The sequence below is a fragment of the Hyalella azteca genome, unplaced genomic scaffold (assembly GCF_000764305.2).
Source record: "Hyalella azteca isolate HAZT.00-mixed unplaced genomic scaffold, Hazt_2.0.2 contig7808, whole genome shotgun sequence".
Taxonomy (NCBI): domain Eukaryota; kingdom Metazoa; phylum Arthropoda; class Malacostraca; order Amphipoda; family Hyalellidae; genus Hyalella; species Hyalella azteca.
The window spans coordinates 33,903-57,579 of NW_025937922.1; the positions used below are offsets into that span (position 1 = coordinate 33,903).

The window sequence follows — 23,677 nt, forward strand, 5'->3', positions numbered from 1 at the left end:
CCTTACTGGCGAGTGCCGACATGTGATTCATTACATCTCTCTTAATTTGAAGCATTTCAGGTAACTTTAAGATATTGTCATCTTAACTTAACCTCCAACCTCATGATTTCAGGTATCGTAATCGAAGGCCAAGCCCAACCGCAGCCGTTGGCACTAATCGTAAACGAAGCCCAACCCAGCGTTGGCACTGTCATACTTAGTAATCAATTTCAAAGCCCAACCCAGCGTTGGCAAACGCTAGCATAAGCGAGAAAACGCCAGCAATAGTCTCTTCTTCTTGCCTGCCAAACCACCTCGTGTAAGTAACAAATGAAATACCGCAACCATGCTAACATAAACAATTCGTGTCATTCCAGTTGCAATCTTGTTATCGAGTAATCAATTAAGAACGCTCATCTACAACGTTTATTACTCAAGTCTAATCAATGAGAGTCCAGCCCCTGCCTAGTTTAAGTTTCATGTGTGTCTATCTCGACCTATTAACTAATATTAAATCTTATTTCCAGCTTACGCCACTCAAGTATATGAAATAAACGGGAGAAAAAGCACGTCAACTTTTCCCTGTCCCGTTGAGCCCACATAAGTTTGTGTCACTCGACATCGACGCATGCGGGGCAACAGAANCGCGAGTTACATCGCGGCGGGTGTACTTGTCAGCATCTGCGGGGGACTTACTAAGGTTCCCAGCCCTTTTATAGAAGTACGTCTTCCGCCCACTACTGAGGGCTTGATCGCGTGATCTTTCACGTGATGGTGCCCATGCTGACTAAGTCTAGTACTTTTACATCAATCTATATCACGTCTAGTGAATATTACGTCTCAATTATAATGAATAGAATGAGACGCCTGATTGACACCGGGCAGCACCATGCCAATATCAACAAGAAAATTCAGCCCGGGGCACCGGGAACAGCACCTAGCAACGGAGGTTCACAAGTTTATATCGTAAATTAATCAAGAATTTCACTCCATTGGGTGAGTTTTTGATCAAGAATGCATACGGAGAATATGCCGATCGAGATCGCGACGATCGACGCACGAATATTCGCACTGGGAACAGGCAAAAGGCTTCTCAGCTGAATGCTTGGAGAGACAGTGTCGATTTAGATTTGATCGTGTGACGCAAGCATATGAGCATTCAGAACATTTAAAAGGTTTCTTTGCTGAATGTTTATAAAGAATATGACTACTTAGATTTCGTTGTGTGACACAGGCATATGAGCACTCGGAGCAGCAAAAAGGCTTCTCAGCTGAATGCTTGGAAAGAATATGTCGCTTTAGCTCTGTTCGTGTGACGCAAGCATATGAGCATTCAGAGCAGGTAAAAGATTTCCCTGCTGAATGTTTATAAAGAATATGACTTCTTAGATTTTGTTGTGTGACGCAGGAATATGAGCATTCAGAGCAGGTGAAAGGTTTCTCGACTGAATGCTTGAAAAGAATATGTTTCTTCAGATCTGATCGTGTGACACAAGCATATGAGCATCCAGAGCAGGTAATAGGTTTCTGTGCTGAATGTTTATAAAGAATATGTCTACTTAGATCTAATTTTGTGACGCAAGTATATGAGCACTCAGAGCAGGTGAAAGGTTTCTCTGCTGAATGTTTATGAAGAATATGTCTACTTAGATCTAATTTTGTGACGCAAGTATGTGAGCACTCAGAGCAGGAAAAAGGTTTCTCTGTTGTATGCTTGGAAAGAATATGCCTACTTAAATTACACTTAAAAAGACCAACATATTCACAATCAGCACATTGATAGGTTCTCTTGCGTGCATGTTTATCAGGAATATGTTGCTGCAGCATCTGGGCGAGCTGCTTGGGGCTGGATGATGCAGAGACGTGGCCACCGCCACCAGCCGCTGCTGCAGAGACGTGGCCACCACCACAAGCCGCTGCTGCAGAGACGTGGCCACCGCCACCAGCCGCTGCTGCAGAGACGTGGCCACCGCCACCAGCCGCTGCTGCAGAGACGTGGAAATCGCCAGCAGCTTTCCCAGCCGTGGACAACTTGCCGCTGCTGGGCTGCTCACACCAAGACACGTCACTTCAACCCAAATAACAGCAGCAATCAACTGGTTATTTCTAAGCACAAAATTTTTGAGGCAAAAACTTTTTGGTAAAGTCTTAATTCATTCTAAAATTGTAATTTATTTTGTAAATTGCAATTTACAAAAAAAAAATTTAAAGTAAAATGAATGAACATTAAGCATTTTGTGGGCAAGTTACCAAAAGCCCAGCTTGTCCCCTAGTTTATGTGTGATGCTACGTTATTACGCCTATGACAATCTCCAATCATACATCTTCACCCCTGCCATGCCTAGGAATTCAAACATGAGCATATAAATTAAAGTTTTGACTCGGACAATGAAATTGATGTCCTTACGCATTTTTGCAAAAAATCTGAAGAAGCAATATCAATTTGTTTAATTAAAAGTAGCTAGAGGCAATTAAATCAAATTGCAGCTTGATTATTTCCCATTGCAATAGATTGAATATAATAAGAAAATTTCAATTTCTTTTGGTGTAGTGACCACTTTTTATGAAATTTTTGTTGGCAATTTCTCCAATATTATTGAAAATTTCTACAAATTCATACTGTTGCCAGGAGGCATCTACCCATATTTTTCACCCAATCATCTGCTCTCTATATACAAATTATTGTTGAATTAATGTTTTCATGTTAATTATTGTTGAATGTATGCTTTCTTTCTGTTCTTTTCAGCCTGTAAATTTATTTATTTATGGCAACTTTGCTTATTATTGTGAAAGTAAGTGAGAGACTAAGCAAGTGCAATTGCTGATCCCTAAATCAACGAGTCGTTAAGTGGAACTGCCACAAGTTGTTGGTGAGTTTAATTAGGTGTGATCCTTTTTATTGCAAAGATGTTTTGTGGCTGTCCCATAATTTTGCTACATGGTAATCTGGATGATTAACTTTGTTAGTGCTTCACTTATCATCCAATGTTTATTGCAATTCTTATTTCAACTGTCTTTTGCTTGCAATTTATTCATGAATGCTTTGATTTCATGTATTTATCTTAAAAACTTCACAACTTTTACCAATTATTTGAGAGGTTTATCCTGGTTCTGGTTTTAGCTTATCTTTGCAAATGTTTTACCAATTTCACTCCAAATATTATAATGTTTGTCTGTTTTGTTTTTCATATTTCGTGCTTGCTGCACGCAACCAGCTTGCCATCAATTAAGAATTTATTTTAAGGATTTACTGCATCAGTTTAACACTCAATTTCCCTTCAGGCTTAGTATTATTATCTAGTTGGACAGGTTATTGATTTTTGTATTATTTATTTCTCAGTTCACCAATTATGGAATAACTGAAAACCCTGTCCATGCTCCCTATCCCTAATCACCAGTTCACAACTCATAACTCCTGACCGCAATTAAACTCATCCACTCATTACACTGTGTTATGACCACTCAATAATTAATTATTCTATTGTTAATCATTGGCACTGTATTTTCATTTCAATTTATAATATAAGACACCAGTTTTTCATTTGCCTTTTAATTTAATAGAAAGAAGGGTTGTTGCCAAACCAAATTCAAAGTAGGTAACACGGAGTACCTCACCCGCAATGCGAGACATCTAAATTGTATGAGTACTGTCATCTAACAGTACAAGTAAATTGATCTGATAATTCTCTATAATTTCTAGTAAAGCTCCACAAATTTGAATTTCTGCATGTTCCTATGCTTGCAGGGGGGGTTAAGCAATTCCTGAAAAAAATTTCAGAAAACCATTTTGCCATCAGCATCTACAGAAATAATAAATAAAATAATTACACAAAACCGATAAGAAAATTTAAAAAACAATAAAGAAATAAGTAGCGAGAAAAAAATATTATAAAATATTAACAGGAATGAAGTGTACAGAACAAATAACCATACAAAATATGCACGCCAGCACCCCACACTCCTGATGCACTGATGCCCATGACAGCCTCACTGGGAAAATCCTTCCAAGGAGCACTTGGCTGACCAAACCCACTAACAAATTATATTATATGCTAAAGACTGCAGGCCGAGAAAAATTATTTTTTAAACAAAAGAGATTTTGTGGCAACAATTGCATCACTGGCTCAGAAATTGAGTAAAAAGCAGAAGCGGATCTTCCTATTTTTTCTATCCATGCTGTCTTGTTGAATGATTGCTCAATATAATGAATTCCCAGCGGTATTCAGAGGTTATCAGAAAATTCAGTATTATCACCTACACAAGGGCAAGCATCAGAAAAAATTACTTAGAACTTTAAGCATGCACATAACAAGCTGGAGCTGATGGGCTTCTAAATGCTTTCACTCAAAATAAAACATTTTCATGACTTACACCTTGCAATTAAATTTTATTAGGATTCAAGAATTGATTGGGAAAAAACCCAAGAATTCATTGATTAATCATTCACCTTATCTTCATACACAATGTAATAGTCAATTCAACAACCAGGGAATATATAAATGTTTTCCTCTAGACCAACACTACCAACCACAAATTTTGTTACCCCATCAATCAACGAGGAATGTTGAGGGGCGTGGGGAGCCTCATGAGCCTCACTTGGCGCTTCCCTCTTGCAGGGCACACACAGCGGGGGAGGGGGGACTGGCGGATCCCCACAACCAGGGCTGGGAGGTTCATGTGTCTGCCAAGACAGGTAAAAATAATTTTGGAGCTCATAAGAAACCATCAATCTTGGAAATCTTGACAAAACATTAGTGGAGAATTGGTACATTAATTTCAAGGCTACTCATTTTGTGTGTTTTCCTCACCTATCAGTATAACTTGTTAAAAACTTTTTGAAGATTCATTTTGGTTGATACATTTTTTTTTCAATAAACAATATAACTTAAATATACACATTCTTTCAACCAATCCATTGTTAAATTCTACAGAAGAATTGAATAAATTCAGATTTTCAGTTGCCATCTAAGCTAACACATGTACCTCTTCATCATAATTGAATGACTCCTCCTTCACATGAACTGGCTCCATGGCTTCCACTAACTCCTCCTTGACATACACAATTGGAACTTCAGGGGCTGAGGAGGCAGAACTAGCATCCAAAGCTGCACAAAGTAAATAGTGAAGCAATGTTGAAAATGTTCCTGAGAATAAAATGTTTCATCCACATAGAAAATCATTATTCATTTTCCAAATAGGTTAGTTGTTGCGTTGTAAGATTATAATGGAAATTTCTTTCTATCCTTAGCCTGTTTGTCCGAGAACCTGTAAATTCCAAATATTATCTAATTCATCTACAGTCAGGTAATTAGAAGTTACTTATTGCTGATAGTATCAATTAAAAATGTGTCCACACATGAAAAATTTCTACAGCTAAAAGCAGGTTATTTTTTATGGAAGAGGCTTGATGGAAGGCTTTCTTCTTCATATTATTATATTTATTCTCATTTTCTGCATTAAATTGACCATGACATCTGTTAACAATCAACAAATACATAACACCTGTTATCTATTTATGATCAAAGACAGCACTACTACATACAACCATGCCAATTAACTATAAGTGCAGGATGGAGCAAAATGCCAGGCTCACCTTCACACTTCACACTGCCAGCATCAGCACACACTTGAGCGAGGCTTGGCATGGCACACCAGCCCCTCCCCACGGCAGCTGCAGGGAGTTGGTGCAGCAAAACCCGGCACTTGAATGCATTGCTTGCCATGATAGTATGTGATGATTGTAGATGTGTAATAACTGATAAAAATAAAATATTCAGGCTATGTGACACATTATTGAGAAAATCTGTATATATAAATACATCTGCACAAAAAATTCATTAAGCAGTTACAATTTTAAAACCTCCCCAGGGAAATCCATTAGCTGACAAGCCCTTTGCTGCGTAAGTTTAAATGGGTGAAGTTTGAACCCTTCTTGAAATGGTTGTCAAATGCTCTATTTTATAGAGGATAAGTAAATTTAAACTCAGTCATTCCTTAAAAACAATGAAAAATTTTTGTCCTGTACTTTTTGTTGGGTTCGATGTATTGCGCTCAATATTTGCTTTTAACTGAATGAGGTTGCTGTCTAAAGATTCTATCTACAAATTTTATCAAGCCATGCCCTAGTTTGCATATCATTAGTTATAATAGGAGCAGTTTCAACATTGATTTGGCTATTAGATCTGCCACCGATTCTCAACATTGCAGAAGATTCACAGCCTGCTGTGGTCTCAAACATGTAACTCACTGCTCTAATTCTGCTGCGCTTAACAGCCAAGCTTCCTTGCTGATTTTAACCAGAAACTGTCATACAGAGCTGGGATTAAACCCAAACCTCACTGCCACAATCCTGGTACACTGAACTGTAACCAACCCATTTTCTTAGTTATGACTAACTCTCACTACAATTTCTAATTTGCGGAATATTTTCCAAAAACTGCAGGTAACAGCAATCATTTCACAAGTGATTTTCAAGAACTACTAGCAAAACAATAATTTTTCATCTTATATTTAATATTATCTTTTAATTAACCCTTTATCAGGCAAGTTACCACATATAGTCACTTATAAGCTCCTTCCAAATAGCCTAGCTTGTCCCCTTGGGTGTGTGTGAGGCTTTGTTGTCTTGCCTCCAAACACCTTCACCCTCTTTCATGCCCAAGAATTAAAATACAAGAATTAAAATGAATGTTTTGACTCAAACAGTGAAATTAATGCTTTTTCCACATTTTTTTGAAAAGATGGAAAAAGAATCAATAAAAACTTCAAGAATTTAAAGTAGCCAGATACATTAAATCATATGGCTGCTCTATAATTTGTCTTTGAAATTGAATGTACAAAGCAATATAATTTAAATTTCTTTTTGCATAGTGCCTGCTTTTCATGGAAATTTTATCTGCAATTTACTACAATATTGTGCAAAATTTTGAAATTCCACATGAGTAAATTTATCTTATAGTTATCAATACTGCCCCATAGAGGCTCTAAAAATTCAAATTTCTGCATATTTTTATGCTTTTTGGCGAAAAGGTTCAATTAGGAAGGGGCTACAAGAAAAGGTACCATCAAACGGGGTAATAAGGGACAGGTGGGGTAATAAGGGACAGGAGGGGTAATAAGGAACAGGTGGGGTAATATGGGACAGTCCTCTGACATTTTGTAGAAATGTTGTAGCAGCTAAAATAATCAATATATTGCAAAACAGAAAATAGTGGCATAAAGTTAAACATTTTTTCTATCTATGTAGCATAAAGAAAGTTGAGAAATCATACATTTACTACCTCTAAAAATCCTTGAAAAAAAGTGTCAAAAGTGAGATTTTGGAAAAGTACCTCTGCTAAGGTCTATAGCAAAAAAAAATATTCTCCCTATTAAAAAATTTTACTTACATAAAAGTTGCACACAGGTGTTGGCTTAAAAATGTGATTGACTGAATTAAGAGTATCTCATCCCAGGAAAGAATTGTGGGGTAATAAGGGACATGCATGACAGGGTAATAAGAGACACCAAGTAAAAAAATATATGGGGCACCAAGTAATAATCACTGAAAATGTCATTTATTCTACATGTAGGTACATCATCTACAAAGGAAGAGGAAGACTTCAGAGTACTGTTAGTAATGTATAAGCACACTTTGCATGCTTCAAACGTTTTAAAATCGAGTTTTATTTTAAATGTCCCTTATTACCCCATTCTCAGGGTTAGTTCAGGAGGCTTTTATTTTGCATCTGGCAACTTATGAATAGCTTATGGAATTTTTGCCAAGATGCCATACGATAGCCCTTGCAAATACTTTTCAAATGAGCCCAAACTCGTTTGTGAAATGTTTCATGGTTAGAAGTTATTAAGGAAAAACGCTCAAAACCGTCCATTATTACCCCGTTTGATGGTATAATTGCCTGTGTGCACATGTTTTTGTCTTATTTACAGGTAGCTTCTGCCAAATTTTCCAGTTTGGCACTCACTCACATTTTGAGTAAGGGAGGTTGCTCCTGTATTCACATTTATGGGAGGCCAGTAGATATATTTCACACCTGCCTGCAATAAAATAGATACAATTTGTATCCATCATATTACAAGTTGGCATGTACTATGTATATCTATACTTTGAGCCACTATTAGACCATTATAAAAAAATTGGGCAGAAGACTCCTATCAATGAGACAAAAATGACTGCTTGCACTCAATGTCACCCATTTCTGTGTTTCTGTGACTCTAATCTAATTTATTCTATGATAAATATTCAAATTTGCCCAATTTTGCAAGCAATTTTTCAAAAATGCCCATAAATTAATAGCTTTTACTTGCAAATTTTTTAAAATTTCTGCTCAATATCACAAATTGCTATTAAGAGCTTTTCTACCATTTTTGGAGCAGCAAAATTCCGAGTAGATGAATTTTCTTCTATATAATTGTAAACTAAAATGCATTATAAAGATGTAAGATTTTAATATTATTTAGAATATGCCACTTTGGAACCACAATATTTCAGCATTGAGTAGGAAATTTCCAATCTCGGTCGCATTCTATGATCCTAACAGCCTGTGCAGGCTAACGAGGAAAATATTTACTCCCTTAACTGCAACTGGATTTTTTGAGCCACTGTTTTATGGATTTGCAAGCCATGATTCCATTTTTGGAGCCGTGAATTCCATATTTTGGCCATCGTTGACCAAGAGGAGCCATTTATGAGCCGCAAATTCATTTACAAAGTCCTGTGCAGGTGTTACCCCAAATCTATAATTTTACCCTAAAAACAGCAACACCAACAAATCGGTAGACCGAGTAGCTAATGTGCCAGATAGTTAGATGTATGGTGTTAACTCTTAATGTAAATTTTGCTTCTTGCTTTGTTCCATTAAATTGTATTAAATTGTTGGTGTTCCTAAATGTATTAAGTCTCCGAATGAAACGAACCCCGATGAAGCACAGACTTCATTACAGGTACTTGATTCTTCACCACTTGCCTCACGTCCGGACGGGGTAGCAGTACTTTGAGAGCGACGGTGAGTTCAACTTCAACATGCGGCGAAAAATAAATCTGTCATACGGTGCGGAAAATATAGAGATTCCGGATTTTTTATATGAATTATGAAACGGAGCATCTTCTGAGTAAATATCAAAGATTCAACACATGTACTATGTAGTATCAGTTTGTGGGATGAGGCATTGCTTGTTTCAAGCTGGTGTGGCGAGATGAGGCAAGTAAGAACAGCTGCATAGGTATTAGACTGACTATTTCTATTGCATGTAGAGGGTTGGCATTGGCTTTTGGGCTGATTTAAGAGTTAAATTTTTGGGCTACGGCAGCGCTCCCGTGAGTTCAACTTCAACATGCGGCGAAAAATACATCTGTCATACGGCGCGGAAAATGTAGATTCCGGATTTTTTATATGAAACGGAGCAGCTTCTGAGTGAATATCAAAGATTCAACATAGGTACTATGTATGGTGCATTATTGTGTGATTCTATGTTCATAATTACTACATGATCAAAATCCATTCTTGAAAGCAGATTTTTTGCTTGTATTTCATAATAGATGTCATAATTCAGACTGTTCTTAACAGAACAATTTAGTGAGGAATAGGCATAAGGCGCCGGCAAGTCGCTAATGCATTACATGTCATTACTATGGACTCTATAAGAACAAATACTCCTGAATTCCAGCACATCAAAACGCTCATAATCATGTCCATTCCATTTTTAAAGCATTTCTACAAATATTATTGTCAGCATTGACGAGGCCAAATCTTGCTCATCGCTGATTCTCTACATTACAGAATGTTTAAGGCTTACTGTGATTTTAAACCCACAATTCAGTGCTAAAAATTTGCTGTTATCTGCCACACGGCCGACTAGCATATTATGACCATTACTGTAACGAGAAGCTTGGTTCAAACTCGCATCCATTGCTCAAATCTCGGTACTCTGAACTGTAATCACTGCACTGGGCTACGTTGCCCATTGAAGTTGCACAAAATTCATAACGCAACATAATATGGTACGTGTCAAAAGAATCCTTGTAGTAACACAGATTCTTCATTTCGCTGAACTCATCGTCGGACTCAAGCCCACGTTTTATGCAAGTGCCTATCATGAAACTAAGTCAATTCGTCATCGCCACCTGGAGCATAGTCTAAATTTTCTAATCGGCAACGTATTTGATGAGAATTGATTTTCCTAAAGATTAAGTTAGGATAGGTTAAGTGGAGCCAGTTCAGGTTATGTTATGACGTCCTATTGACAATAGCCAAGTCAAAACAAACTTCTCCTAGCCTTTTGAAACAATCTGTTCAATAAGAAATAGCAAAGTAAACAAATAACAAAGGCAAAATACTTTAAATTTCAACCATCTCTATTCAGAATAACTATAATTGTACACTGTGCATTTAAACAAGTTTCATGAGGGTCGCCACCTTGAAAAGATATGAGGAGAAAAAAGTCAATATGAAATCAATGCTTTTTACTTCAGCCTCCACCTGGTCAGCGTTCCACACACACGAGATATGCGTGGAAAATAAAACAGGAACTTAACTAAAATATCATCAGTTATTTGAACCCTGAAAGTGACAGCAGAGAAATCGGATTACGTTGAAATGAACTTCAGAAAACAAAATAGATGCGATAATATATAAAAGTTACAAAAAAACGTTAGCCTTCAACTCAATATCACAAAAAGGGTCAAGCCTGGATGGACAAAAGACGGCAACCACCACGGCAGCAGCTGCAACTATTGATGCCAGGCTGGATATTCCCATGAACCGCGCCCGAGGGCCACCACGTCGCTCCCACACTTGGTGGGCAGAGTAACAAATCCTTCCCATAAGCTAAAGCCTTGTATGCAGAAATCCTTCCCATAAGCTAAAGCCTTGTATGCAGCAATCCTGACCCTAAGCTAAAGCCTTGCATGCTGTACCCTGGATGAGCGTCATGGGGCGGTCTTGCTCGTGCGATTTTGCTGATGCAAATTCGGCGTCTCCGTTCATCTCTTCAGCATCTAGCCAATAATACGTCTGAATTAAATCTCAATGTCCATACTCTGATACTTATTGTCCAAAAATACTGAAAACACTGAAAAGTCGCGAGAAAATAGTAAGAAGCACATTATATGCATTGAAAAGAGGTATTTCTATGCAATGACAATTTTCATGTAAACATTCAAGAACAAGTTCAAATTTTTACACATCAAACTTCTTAATATTTTATAAATTGTCTCGTGGTTTCTAGCAAGCAGTTGGTTAATTATGCAATGAAAATATCCAGCTGTGGGTAATGTCCCGGATCATTGTATATGCACATTCAGACTTTTTATGTTTCTACCTAAACCTGAGAACGGGGATTCGTGTCTAAGTTCGTGAGGGATAAGCAAAACACCATATGTCTAGAGAACTTATCTTGATACGGGGTGGTAAGGCAAGAGTGATTTGATTCGATGTAACTCTACAGCGAGTTACATCGCGGGGGGTGTGCTTGTCAGCTTCTGCGGGGGCCTTACTAAGGTTCCCAGCCTTTTTATAGAATCACGGCTTCCGCCCACTACTGAGGGCTTGATCGCGTGATCTTTCGCGTGATGGTGCCCATGCTGACTCATGTCTAGCACTTTTACATCAATCTATATCACGTCTAGTGAATATTACGTCTCAATTATAATGAATAGAATGAGACGCCTGATTGACACCTGACAGCACCGTGCCAATATCAACAAGATAATTGAGCCTGGGGCACCGGGAACAGCATCTAGCAACGGAGGTTCACTCGTTTATATCGTAAATTAATCAAGAATTTCACTTCACTTTCACTCCATTGGGTGAGGTTTTGCTCGAGAATGCATACGGAGAATATGTCGATCGAGATAGCGACGATCGACGCAAGAATATTCACACTGAGAACAGCCATAAGGCTTCTCAGCTGAATGCTTGGAAAATATATGTCGCTTTAGATATGTTCTTGTGACACAAGCATATGAGCATTCAGAGCAGGTAAAAGGTTTCACCGTTGTATGCTTGAAAAGAATATGTCGACGTAGATCTTTTTGTGTGACACAAGCATATGAGCATTCAGAGCAGCAAAAAGGTTTCACTGTTGTATGCTTGGAAAGAATATGTCGACGTAGATCTTCTTGTGTGACACAAGCATATGAGCATTCAGAGCAGGTAAAAGGTTTCTCTGTTGAATGTTTATAAAGAAAATGCCTACTTAGATTTCGTTGCGTGACGCAGGAATATGAGCATTCAGAGCAGGTGAAAGGTTTCTCGGCTGAATGTTTATTAAGAATATGTCTACTTAGATCTAATTTTTGGACGCAAGTATATGAGCACTCAGAGCAGGAAAGAGGTTTCTCTGCTGTATGCTTGGAAAGAATATGTTTCTTTAGATCTGTTCTTGTGACGCAAGTATATGAGCACTCAGAGCAGGTGAAAGGTTTTTCTGCTGAATGTTTATAAAGAATATGCCGACTTAAATTGTGCCTAAAAAGACAAACATATTCGCAATTAGCACAGTGAAAGGTTCTCTTGCGTGCATGTTTATCAGGAATATGTCGCTGCAGCTGCTGGGAGAGATGCTTGGAGCTGGATGATGCAGAAACGTGGCCACCGCCACCAGCCGCTGCTGCAGAGACGTGGCCACCGCCACCAGCCGCTGCTGCAGAGACAAACCATACAAAATATGCACGCCAACACCCCACACTCCTGATGCACTGATGCCCATGACAGCCTCACTGGGAACATCCTTCCAAGGAGCACATGGCTGACCAAACCCACTAAAAAACTAGATTACAAGCTAATGACTGCAGGCATAGAAAACTAACTTTCAAAAATGGGAAAAATGTGGTCATGATATTTTTTCAGTAAATATTGTCCTGGTGAATGCAGACTCAATATGAGGAACGATGCCATAAATATTCTGATGGTCTTGCCTAGCATATATATTTTGAGGGTCATGCCTAGCCTGAATATTCTGAGGGTCTTGCCTAGCATAAATATTTCTTCTCTCTACCTACCCTTGGGCACGCATCAGGAAAAATACTTAGGAATTTAGGCATGAATATATCAAGGTCTTCAAAAAGGAAAGAAACAAACTTATTGTTGAGCTGCTGGGCTTTAAGAAGACTAACTCAACTGAGAACTTTCATGAATATTATGAACTTGATATTAAAATTTTTTACGAATCATGGATTAAGCAACAAAGAGATCTACAGATTCATTAATTATATTCTTGATCTTCATACAAAGTTCACTCAAAATAATTTTTAATTCAATTCAACAACACAGGAGATGACCTAACAACATAACGATTTTTTCCTTGGCAAACCCTCCCCACCTGTTTTTCTGTCACCCCTGCCATGGCTGAGGGTTGTTGGGGGGCGTGGGGAGACTCACGAGCCTCACTTGGCGCTTCCCTCTTGCAGGGCACACACAGCGGGGGAGGAGGGACTAGCGGGTCCCCACAACCAGGGCTGGGAGGCTCACATGCCTGCCAAGAGAGATAAAAAAATATTTCCATTAATAAGAAAACAATCTTTCTGGAAAATCTTGCTGTGTTTGGCACATATGTTCGTTAGTATAAAACATTGTTTTGCAAGATACATGCATATATAAAATATGTCAAATTTTACATTTTTTTATTCAAAATTTTGTTGCTTTTGACAAAAGATTATATCATAATCAAGTTTTCAGATGCCAGCTAACATATGTACCTTTTCATCATAATTGAATGGTTCATCCTTTACACTTATAATCTCCATTTCATCCAACAGCTCCTCCTTGATGTTCCCAATTGGAACTTCAGGGGCTGAGGAGGCAGCCCCAGCATCCAAAACTGCAAAAAGGAAACAGTGAAGTAAGGTGAAAAATGTTCCTCAGGAAAATGTTTCCTCAACATAGGAAGCTTTTAGTTATTTCCTAAATAGGTAAATGTAATGGATTTTTTGTAATGGAATAATTGATTGTAATGTAATGGAAATTGTTTGTAATGGAATAACTGTTTGTAATGGAATAATTGTTTGTAATGGAATAATTGTTTGCAATGGAATAATTGTTTGTAATGGAATAATTGTAATGTAATAATTGTTTGATATGGAAATTCTTGTCTGAAAATGTGTAAATTACAAAACTTTGGATTCAATTTCCAACCATGAACAGAACTACTACATACAACCATGCCTTTTAACTATAAGTGCAGGATGGAGCAAAATGCCTGGCTCACCTTCACACTTCACACTGCCAGCATCAGCACACACTTGAGCGAGGCTTGGCATGGCACACCAGCCCCTCCCCACGGCAGCTGCAGGGAGTTGGTGCAGCAAAACTTGGCACTTGGATATTTTATGGGACATGATTGAATGGGATGACTGCAGATTACCATCACCTAATACACACAAAATCCCTCAGATTCTGTGACAAATTATAAAAAACAGCTGTATATCTGTACACAAAAGTTTTAAAAATTCATTCAGCAGTTATATCTTTAGAACATTGCTAGGGAAATAATTGAGCTGGCATGTGGAAGTGAGTGAAGTTGGAAGATTTTAATCCTTATTTAAATGAAGATGCTTGGTGTCAAATGTTCTCTTTTATAGAAGCAAAGCAAATCATTCATTCCCTAATAATGGGAAAAAAATTTGTACTGTAATTTTAGTTAGATGAATTGCACTCAAAATTTGTTTTCAAATGAACGAGGTTGATGTTAAATAATTTCCAAATGGAATGATTAAAATCAAGTGCTTGGAATGATAAATTGGATATCATCTACCTAATTTCAATATATATACTAGAGATTCTATCCAATAATCTTAATAAAACAATGCCATGATTTGTACATCATTTGCCTATCATTTTTAGTTAGAACTTGAATGACTCCCACATTAATTTTGAATATTGTGAAAATTGGCCAAAAATCACCAATATAATCAATCATTGCACAAATGATTTTCCAAAACTGCAGGCCAAACATGCCATTTTTAAAATTTTCAAGGATAAATTGCACAGGGGACATAGGTAAGGGTAAAATTGTCTGAGATCATGATCATTCTAGTCTATTGTTAACAGGTGGCTTTAGCCCAATTTTTCAGTTGAATTGTCACTTTAATCTGGAATATCAAGCATAATTTTCTAAAATTTGCCATTGACAATGATTGTTTCCAGGCAATTTTTGAAACTTAAAGCAACAAATTAACAATTTTTTTCTCATTTTTACAAATTAAATTAGCAAATGGCTATAGGAAGAGGAGAAATTGTCTGCACAGCCATGTGTTTCTATCTTATTCATAGTAGCATCTGCCTAATTTCCAAGTTTAGCTCTCACTCACATCTGGAGTGAGGGAAGTAGCTGCTGTATTATTGTTTATGGGAGATCATTAGATATATTCCATGCCTGCCTACATCTAAATAAATAAAATTTGTATACATAGTTTTGCAAGCTCACATGGAATATCCATATCTAGTTTCTGAGCTTCTTTCAGACCATTCTGGTAAACTGGCATAAACTAACCATGACTGTGGCATAATACCTGTGCTTATTGCACAGGTATTCCCAATACATAATTGTATTGGGTACATAACATATTTCCCAATACATAATTGGGAAAAGTACTACTGTTTCTGAAATATTGCGGCTCTAATATCATATAAATTCAGTGGATATGAAATCTCATGGCTCTAATGTAATGTATTTTTGTTTGATTGAAGGAATTGCAGTTCACAAGCATATCATTTCGCAATATTTTCAACTTCCATGGTGCTTAGTACAACGCTCCTGCCAAAATATCTTGCATAATGGCACAACCTAGAACATTTTGTTGGAGATTGCATAGTTGTGGTCAGTCCGACTGTCATTATAACTGCATTTATTCTTCAACAAAAACGTGAACAATACATCATCAGGTGTTCAGGTAACTCTAAAGTAAAGAAAAATGTACTTGTAGATGTTTCTAGGGTACAATTAGAGATATTGGGTAACCCATGCACAGGACTTTGCAGCTCATAAATGGCTCATGGCATGGATGTGAAATTCACAGCTGAAAGAAATAGAATCATGACTTGCAAATCCATAAAAAATGGCTCAAAAATACTATAAATAAGATAATCGAAATGTTTATACAAGCAATTTTTTAAATTGCTCATATAACAAAAATTTTCACCAGCAATTTTTGAAAATTTCAGGCAGAAGCTAGATCTTCTCTGCCAGGTTTGGAGCTACTAAATTCCCAGTAGAGCAAATTAATTATCTCATAATTATTAAGTGATGAGCATCATACAGCTGTAAGATTCTGAAATTAGCTTAATGTTATTATGGAGCTGCAATCGTTCAGTAGTAGGAGGGAAAATTCAAATCTAGGTTACAGCCTTGCAGGTTACAGGTGGCCAGGGTGAAGAGTTTGCAAGCAGCGTTGTCAAGATAGGAATTTTAAGCCCAAAATGTTGCCAGCCATATTCAATATGCATTGCTGGGTAAATTTTAATAGAGAAATACTGCTAACAACTTTAATAGTATGTCCCATACTCTCCATACACTGCAACACTTACACTCATTGCGACTGATTTTCGGACAAGCTTTGCTGCATCCCAATCCATCCAACGTACCAGAAACCTTAAAATTCTTAGGCAAGCCTCTGACTATAGAGATGAGTGCAAGATAAAAGCAATTGCATAATCAGTTCTCTCTTTTCTTATTTGCTTATGTATTGCAGTTAAAATAATGCAATAATATTTTAATTTTCTGGATTTACACCAGCACTAAGTGGTCAATGGAAGTTGCTAAAGTGGCAAATTTGATTATCAACTCCAATCCATTCTTTATAATATTCAGAGTCGTAAAACTCTAATGATTACAGAATAGATAAGTGCCAATATTAATGATAAATTCATAGTAGATACACTTTCCAGTAGGATAGTTACATGAAATATAAGTGCCTAGTCGCATATCTATTTTGCGGTAAGAAATTTATGACTCTGATTTTTATAAAGACAATTGATTGGAGTTGATAATAGAATGCAGTAAATGAAAATGTTCTTTATTTTTTATCAAATTATTTTGGTTGCAATAGAAAAGAAGATATGAGGAAGGGAATTCATTATATGATTGCTTTCATCTCGCGCACATCTCTATAGTCAGAGGCCAGCCTATAAGAATTTTAATACAACCAGGGGATGATATGACAATAACAATGTAAAAGTTGCACACTCTTGATGTAAGAGTCGCACCACACCATGAGTGTGGAATGGTATACATGTGTGGAGATGACAATGGTAAAATAAAACGTGTGAGTTGTAAATTGCAAGGAGACCAATGGGCATGGAGAGTGGCCAGTGGTCTTTCTGGCCCCTTAAGAAGCGTTGCAAACATTTTTTTTTGTTTAAATTCTTATACAACCAACTTTATTGAGTGCATCTCTGACACAACAAGCATTGCAGTAGATAATTGCAATTTTATTCGGATCAGAAATTACCAAATTGTGGATTGTGCTTTGCAGTCTCATATGACCAACCAAAAATTGGAAATTTGTAAAAAGTGCAGCCACTGGTGCACCTCCTGTTCTGCAGTTAGTGTTGCCCGTTGCCAAGACTGACATATATCTAAAATGTAATAGTTTCAATCCAAATGTGTCGGCAAGATCTTTTGAAGGCATAAATTTTGCTGCTCATGCATTGCCAAAGATCTTCCAATATTCACCCACTTTCTGCACCCTGGAGTCAGATGGCATTGACAGGTTTATCAGCAAGTCTGGTCTGGACTCTTGAGAGATCCAAACTGGAAAATCATGACAGAAGCCACCTGTTAATGAGACAGAAATGATCATACCTGCAAGCTGCATTCAATTTCAGATGTTTCTGAAAACCTTGACTCATTTTGGTAGAGAAATTTAGGAAACGCAACACATTTTTGCATGCATCTTTTGGAAATCACCTATAAAAGATATGTTTAAGTTCAACTTTTGACACCTGAAAAAGTCTATACATTATCTCAGATAAGATATCAATGGTTTCTGAAGCAACCACACAGCCTGACGCCCAGACCAGGCATTGCACAAGTAGCAACGGGTGTCAGGCGACACTGCAATATTTGAGGCTTGCACTCACGTTTATGATGGAACAGTTCAATTTTGTATATTTACTATGTGACTATATGCATCACAAAAATGTAGTTGCTAAAAATGGTCCAAGTCACCCCAATTTATGTATATAAATTCATTTCTCATGCACAATTTGAAAAGCATGAAAAATAAGTTACAAGCTCTAACTCAACAATCCAAAAATTACTGAAAAAAGAAGCAATCTTTATTTATAACTAGACAGAAATACAGACTTAGTTTTACAATATTTTGATTAGTTTAGCTGCTACAAAATTTCTACAAAATGTGGGACGACTGTCCCAATTTACCCTGCCTGTCCCTTATTACCTCCGTTTGATGGTAATTTCAGTAGGTATGAAATCTCCTGGCTCCAATGTCATGTATTTTTGTCTGATAAAAAAATTGCTGTTTGCACTTTACAAACAAGTCGTTTCATAAAATTTTCAACTTCCGCAATAATGGCGCAATCCGCATTACTTCAACACTCTTGCCAAAATATCCTGCAGAACACAATAACAACATGTCAACCCAAAATGGTTTACTTGAAGGTTGCATACTGCAGTCACGTCAGAGCGGTCAGCCTGCATTATCAAGTGTTGCCACTTAAGCGAGTCAGTTCAGTTGCCACTTAAGCGTTTAAGTTCAGTTCAATATTCAGTTGCCACTTAAGCGAGTTAAGTGAACACAAATGTCAGTATTGCCATTTGAAAATTTTTAGGGTAGATTAAAGATTAAAACACATAGTAAAGAACATTGGTTTTACTTTAGATCAGTGGTTTCCCAAACTTTTTCAGGCCGGCGTCGCCTTTGGCTCCCTAGTGAATTTCTAGCACCCCCCACATACACAAATAAAATCATGCGCCTCTTTCTATAAAATTTAGTACGCTGCAATTTTAGAAGATAAAGGTTAAACACATATGTGAATTTCACAAATAAAACCCCTTTTAGTGAACCAATATGTTTTTCAGCTGTTGTAACTGTTTCAGTACTAGAAACCTAGCACGTCTCAGGCAAATTTACGGCCCAGACTCGAGGCCGGTTTCATGACCAATCTCCTAATTCAATTATCAAGTAATATCTCCCAAACTAATGAGCGCAGCTCAATAAAATTTGGAACATGTATTCTTCAGAACTTAACGATACAAGCCGAAATTCGCAGTGATCAAAGAATTTCTTCCAAACTACCAAACAGATTTGAACAAAATTTTGAATAAACATTCCTAACTACCAAATGGTGTTTTTAAATTCTACAAAATTTTTTGATTTTACCTTCGTATGCGAGATTTTTTTTTTCATTTCACCATCATTCATCATTTCACACTTCCTTATTCGCTTTTGTTAGCAAGTTATACAGATATAGGAGGAATGACTGGCTTTTCTACTGGCTGGTTTAACCAAGAGCTGTTTACGTATAGCCGCATAACTCGCAAACGAAGGCAAAGCGAAAAATGTAACTCAGTACTCACTGCAGTGAGTGACAGAGAGCGCATTTTCTCATCGACGAAAACTTGAGGTCATGGACGGACAGACAGACAGACAAATGGACATGGCGAGCACAATAGTGCATTTTTTCTATAAATGAGAAAATGCGCTAAAAATTGTAATGAGCTAAACATCACCGTTGCTGAGGTTAGGTATTAAAATACTAAATTTTGTTCAAATCTGTTCAGTAGTTTGGAAGAAATTTCTTGATTACTGCGAATCTAAGCCCGTATTTGCTGCATAAATCACGAATGACACTCGCGAACGAAGGCACAGTCAAAAAAATTTTCACGAGCTAAACATCACCGTTCGGTAGTTAGGACTGTAAATTCAAAATTTTGTTTGAATCTGTTCAGTAGTTTGGAAGAAATTCCTTGATCGCTGTGAATTGCAGCCCGTATTTCCATATAACTATGGCAAAAACAATTGAAGGCAAACTTTAAATAATTTTCACGAGCTTTACATTACCGTTAGGTCCTAATGAATACTTGTTCCAAGTTTCATCAAGTTAAGTTCATTAGTTTGAGAGATATTCCTTGATCATTGAATTTGGAAATTGGCCGTGTGACCGGCCGCGAGTCTGGCCGTTAATTTGTCGCAGACATAAACCCAGGAGAGGTTAAAAAAATATAACTCAGTACTCACTGCAGTGGGTGACAGAGAGCGCATTTTCTCGTTGATGAAAACGTGAAGTCACGGATAGACAGACAGATGGACGGACATGGTGAGCACAATAGTGCATTTTTTCCATAAATGAGAAAATGAGCTAAAAAGAGATGTGGTAAAAAAAACAATCGCTGGGAGTCAGGAGCTGTGTAGTGTTCAAATCGTCAAACAAACGTTCAAACTTCGACTTTGGACTGCCGCCCCTTTATCGCCCCCCATCACCCTTTTCTTCTTTACCCCCAAAATCTTTCCACCGCCCCTAGGGGGGCGATATTGCCCACTTTGTGAACCACTGCTTTAGATTAAGTGCATCCAAAGCAAAAGGGTGTTTTTTTAATTATATGTTTTTAGGGTGTAGACTAAAAATCTGAAATCCGTTTTTGGCGGTACGGATTTTTTTCCGATTTTTTATATATTTTCTATAGAAAACAACAATGGGGGACCCGTGGGGAACCAGGGGTTTTAGGGGGGGGACACGCCCGAGGCTCTAATTCGTCAAAAAAAAAATCGGGCAAAAAATCTGCAAAAGCAGCGAAAAATTGAAAAGAATCGGAAAAATTTTTTTTGACTGGAAATGATCTATATCGATCTGGGAATGACTGTAAACCTATGTAAAACCCAAAAATTGCGCTAGGTTAGGTTAGGTTAGCCAATTTTTGCCCAATTTTTTGACGAATTAGAGCCTTGGGCGTGCCCTCCCCCTAAAACCCCTGGTTCCCCACGAGTCCCCCATTGTCGTTTTCTATAGAAAATATATAAAAAATCAGAAAAAATCGGTTTTCCGATGCCGACCGCCAAAAACGGATTTCAGATTCTTAATCTACACCCCAAAAAACATATAATAAAAAAAACACCCTTTTTTGGATGCACTTAATCTAAAGTTTTACCAGAACATTAAACATTATACATTAGTAAAAATAAAGAACATGTTCACAGATTTTGTAAACAAGTTTGTGGCTCATAAATGGCTTTTCATGTCCAAGATATGGAATTCACCGCACAAAGAAATGGAATCACAGCTGGCATATCCATACTACCACGGCTCAAAAAATTCTGTCCCAGCATGCCAGGTAGACATATTTTCTTCCTGGACATGACCACAACTATGCAATCTTCAACAAAACATTTAGGGTTGACTGGCTATCAATATCATCAGGATTGTAAATTTTCTACTTGTTTGTGAAATCTTGCGGCTCCAGCGTGATGAAATTTTATTACAATTGTCATCTCGCAGCCCAATTGTGCACTTTTGTTGACAATTAGGTAGAAGGCAATTCATCTGACAGAAATCTCATGGTTCCAGTAATGGTGGGAAAGTTCTAGTTGCGGCCCTGAAGGTAGATGTTTTCCACACTTGATTATATCATGAACCATAGCAGCAAAGCAGAGAGTTTTTTAGACTCTCCCTCAAGTTCATTTTTGAGTCCTATTCCTATATGTAGACCAGTAAAGTATCCTGGATACTGCATTATCATACCGTCAAACGGGGTAAAAAGGGACGGATTTGAGCGTTTTTTGTTAATAACTTCTTACCATGAAACATTTCAGAAACAAGTTTAGGCTCATTTTATAGCTCTTTGTGAGGGCTATCCAATGGCAGCTTCAAAAAAATCCATATGCTATTTGTAAGGTGCCAGACGCAAAATAAAACCGTCCCGATTTTAATCCGGGACACTTGCAATAAAAGTTAATTTTAAAACGTTTGAAGCATGCAGAGTGTACTCATCCATTACTAACAATACTTTGAAGTCCTCCTCTTTCATTGTAGATGATGTAGATGTAAAATAAATGACATTTTCTGTGATTTTTACTTGTTTTTCCTTTATTGATATTATATTACCATATTCATTAATTACCATATTATTAATGTGATATTACTGTATCCATGGACATGCCATTGAGCATTGACAAAATTTTAATTGAGTCAAGTGATTTCACTATAACAAAAAAGATCGTGAAAAACATACCTGAAACAAAAAATAATGTTTTAGTAACAACCATCATATGTTTTGGAGAAATAAATCATAGTTTAGGTCAATTACTTTTCATTCTATGATGCCCGGTGCACAATTCTATATATAGCATTCTATGTACAATTTTGTGATGACCGTTAATGCACTAATTTTTCGATAAGTGAATTTTTTTTCACTGAGCGAGGTAAATGTAATCAAAATTCTTTGTTGTTAATCAACTTTTTTTGTTAACTGGAACCTTTGCTAACTGAGGTTCTACTGTAAATGCATTTTTAAAGGTATCCCTAATTACTCCGGGGGGGTGTCCCGAGTAGCCCTGCTGTGCGGAAATGGCTGCCATTTTGTTTTGGAATGAGATAGGCAAATTCCGTCAATAACGTTTTCAAGCCGACACCTGGGTGCAACTTTTATGTAAGTAAAATTTTTTAATATGGTGGATATTTTTTTTTTGCTCCAGACTTTAGCCGAGGTACTTTTCCAAAATCTCACTTTTCACACTTTTTTTCAGCGATTTTTTAGAGATATAAATGTTTGAATTCTTGACTAGCTTTATACATAATAGATAGTAAAAATGTTGAAGTTTACGCCACTATTTTTAGTTTTGCAATATTTTCATTAGTTTAGCTGCTATAGCATTTCTACAAAATGTCGGAGGCGCATCCCGATTTACCCCGCCCATCCCTTTTTACCCCGTTTGATGGTGCATAAGAAATTGGTTTTAGTCATGAGTAAATGAGGAAAATAAAAATGAACTGATTCTAAAAAATCTGTGGTTTGTCACTATGTCATGAACATGAAGCTATGCAGTGATATTTTGGCAATAGGCCATTGGGCAGTGGTGAGAGATTCCATCTCTTGCACCCAAATAATTTATATTTTTTATTTTAAATCAATAAACAGTGATTTGTCTGCAGTCACAGAGTCACTCATGGTTAACCTGGGGCTGGAAAGAAAAGAAAAATTTAAAAAAAATTTTATAATTTCAAAATTAGAAAATTCAGCACAAGCCAACAGTGAAAGTGAATGAGATAAAAAATACCCTTACTTGGAGTCAATTTTACAAGTTTCTGAGTCCCATAACTAATATCATCAGTAAATTTTGGAAAAAATGGTCCATTTTTTCCCCATTTATTTCTTCATTAGCCATAGAAGATCTTTTTAACCTAAAATATTTGGAAAAAACTACATAATATTGCAGATAAGACTCAGCCTATAGATTGCTTCAGCCCATATTGGAATTCTAGAGGTCAATGTTATGTGGCAATTATGCAATATTCCGAATTATAACATACATAGTAACACACCTTCTGCCTCATAGACACAGAAAACAGGCCACGGCCATGAAACCTCACACTTTTTCCCTCAAGTCGATGAAGAAAGCGGTTGCTGCAGTAATTGGTATTTTAATAATTCACGTGTATGGAAATATAGGCTCATATGCCAAAACGTAAACAGGCACTCACCTTGCAACAACCTTCCTCAACCGAATCTCTGGGAGGAATTCTCG

General features: G+C 37.1%; 2 protein-coding genes across 3 annotated transcripts; both read right to left on the reverse strand.

Moving 5' to 3' along the window:
* Nucleotides 1-631: 631 nt before the first annotated feature.
* On the reverse strand, nt 632-23,677 carry LOC108666949 (gastrula zinc finger protein XlCGF57.1-like). Of its 2 annotated transcripts, XM_047881392.1 has the most exons (5): nt 23,634-23,677; nt 5,573-5,734; nt 4,963-5,084; nt 4,508-4,660; nt 632-2,025 (listed from the first exon to the last, which is right to left on the reverse strand). In XM_047881392.1, exons 2-5 carry the CDS (start codon nt 5,700-5,702, stop codon nt 988-990), a joined length of 1,443 nt encoding a protein of 480 aa, XP_047737348.1. In that variant the 5' UTR covers nt 5,703-5,734; nt 23,634-23,677; the 3' UTR covers nt 632-987. The 2 variants fall into 2 exon arrangements, with proteins under 2 accessions (XP_047737348.1, XP_018009413.1); XM_018153924.2 differs by lacking the exon at nt 23,634-23,677 and having other exon boundaries at nt 4,523-4,660; nt 5,573-6,369.
* Nucleotides 10,869-14,402, reverse strand: LOC108666948. The gene is made up of 5 exons (XM_047881394.1): nt 14,185-14,402; nt 13,676-13,797; nt 13,300-13,452; nt 12,478-12,726; nt 10,869-10,991 (listed from the first exon to the last, which is right to left on the reverse strand). The coding sequence occupies exons 1-5, from the start codon at nt 14,312-14,314 to the stop codon at nt 10,869-10,871; spliced, it is 777 nt and encodes a 258-aa protein (XP_047737350.1). The 5' UTR covers nt 14,315-14,402.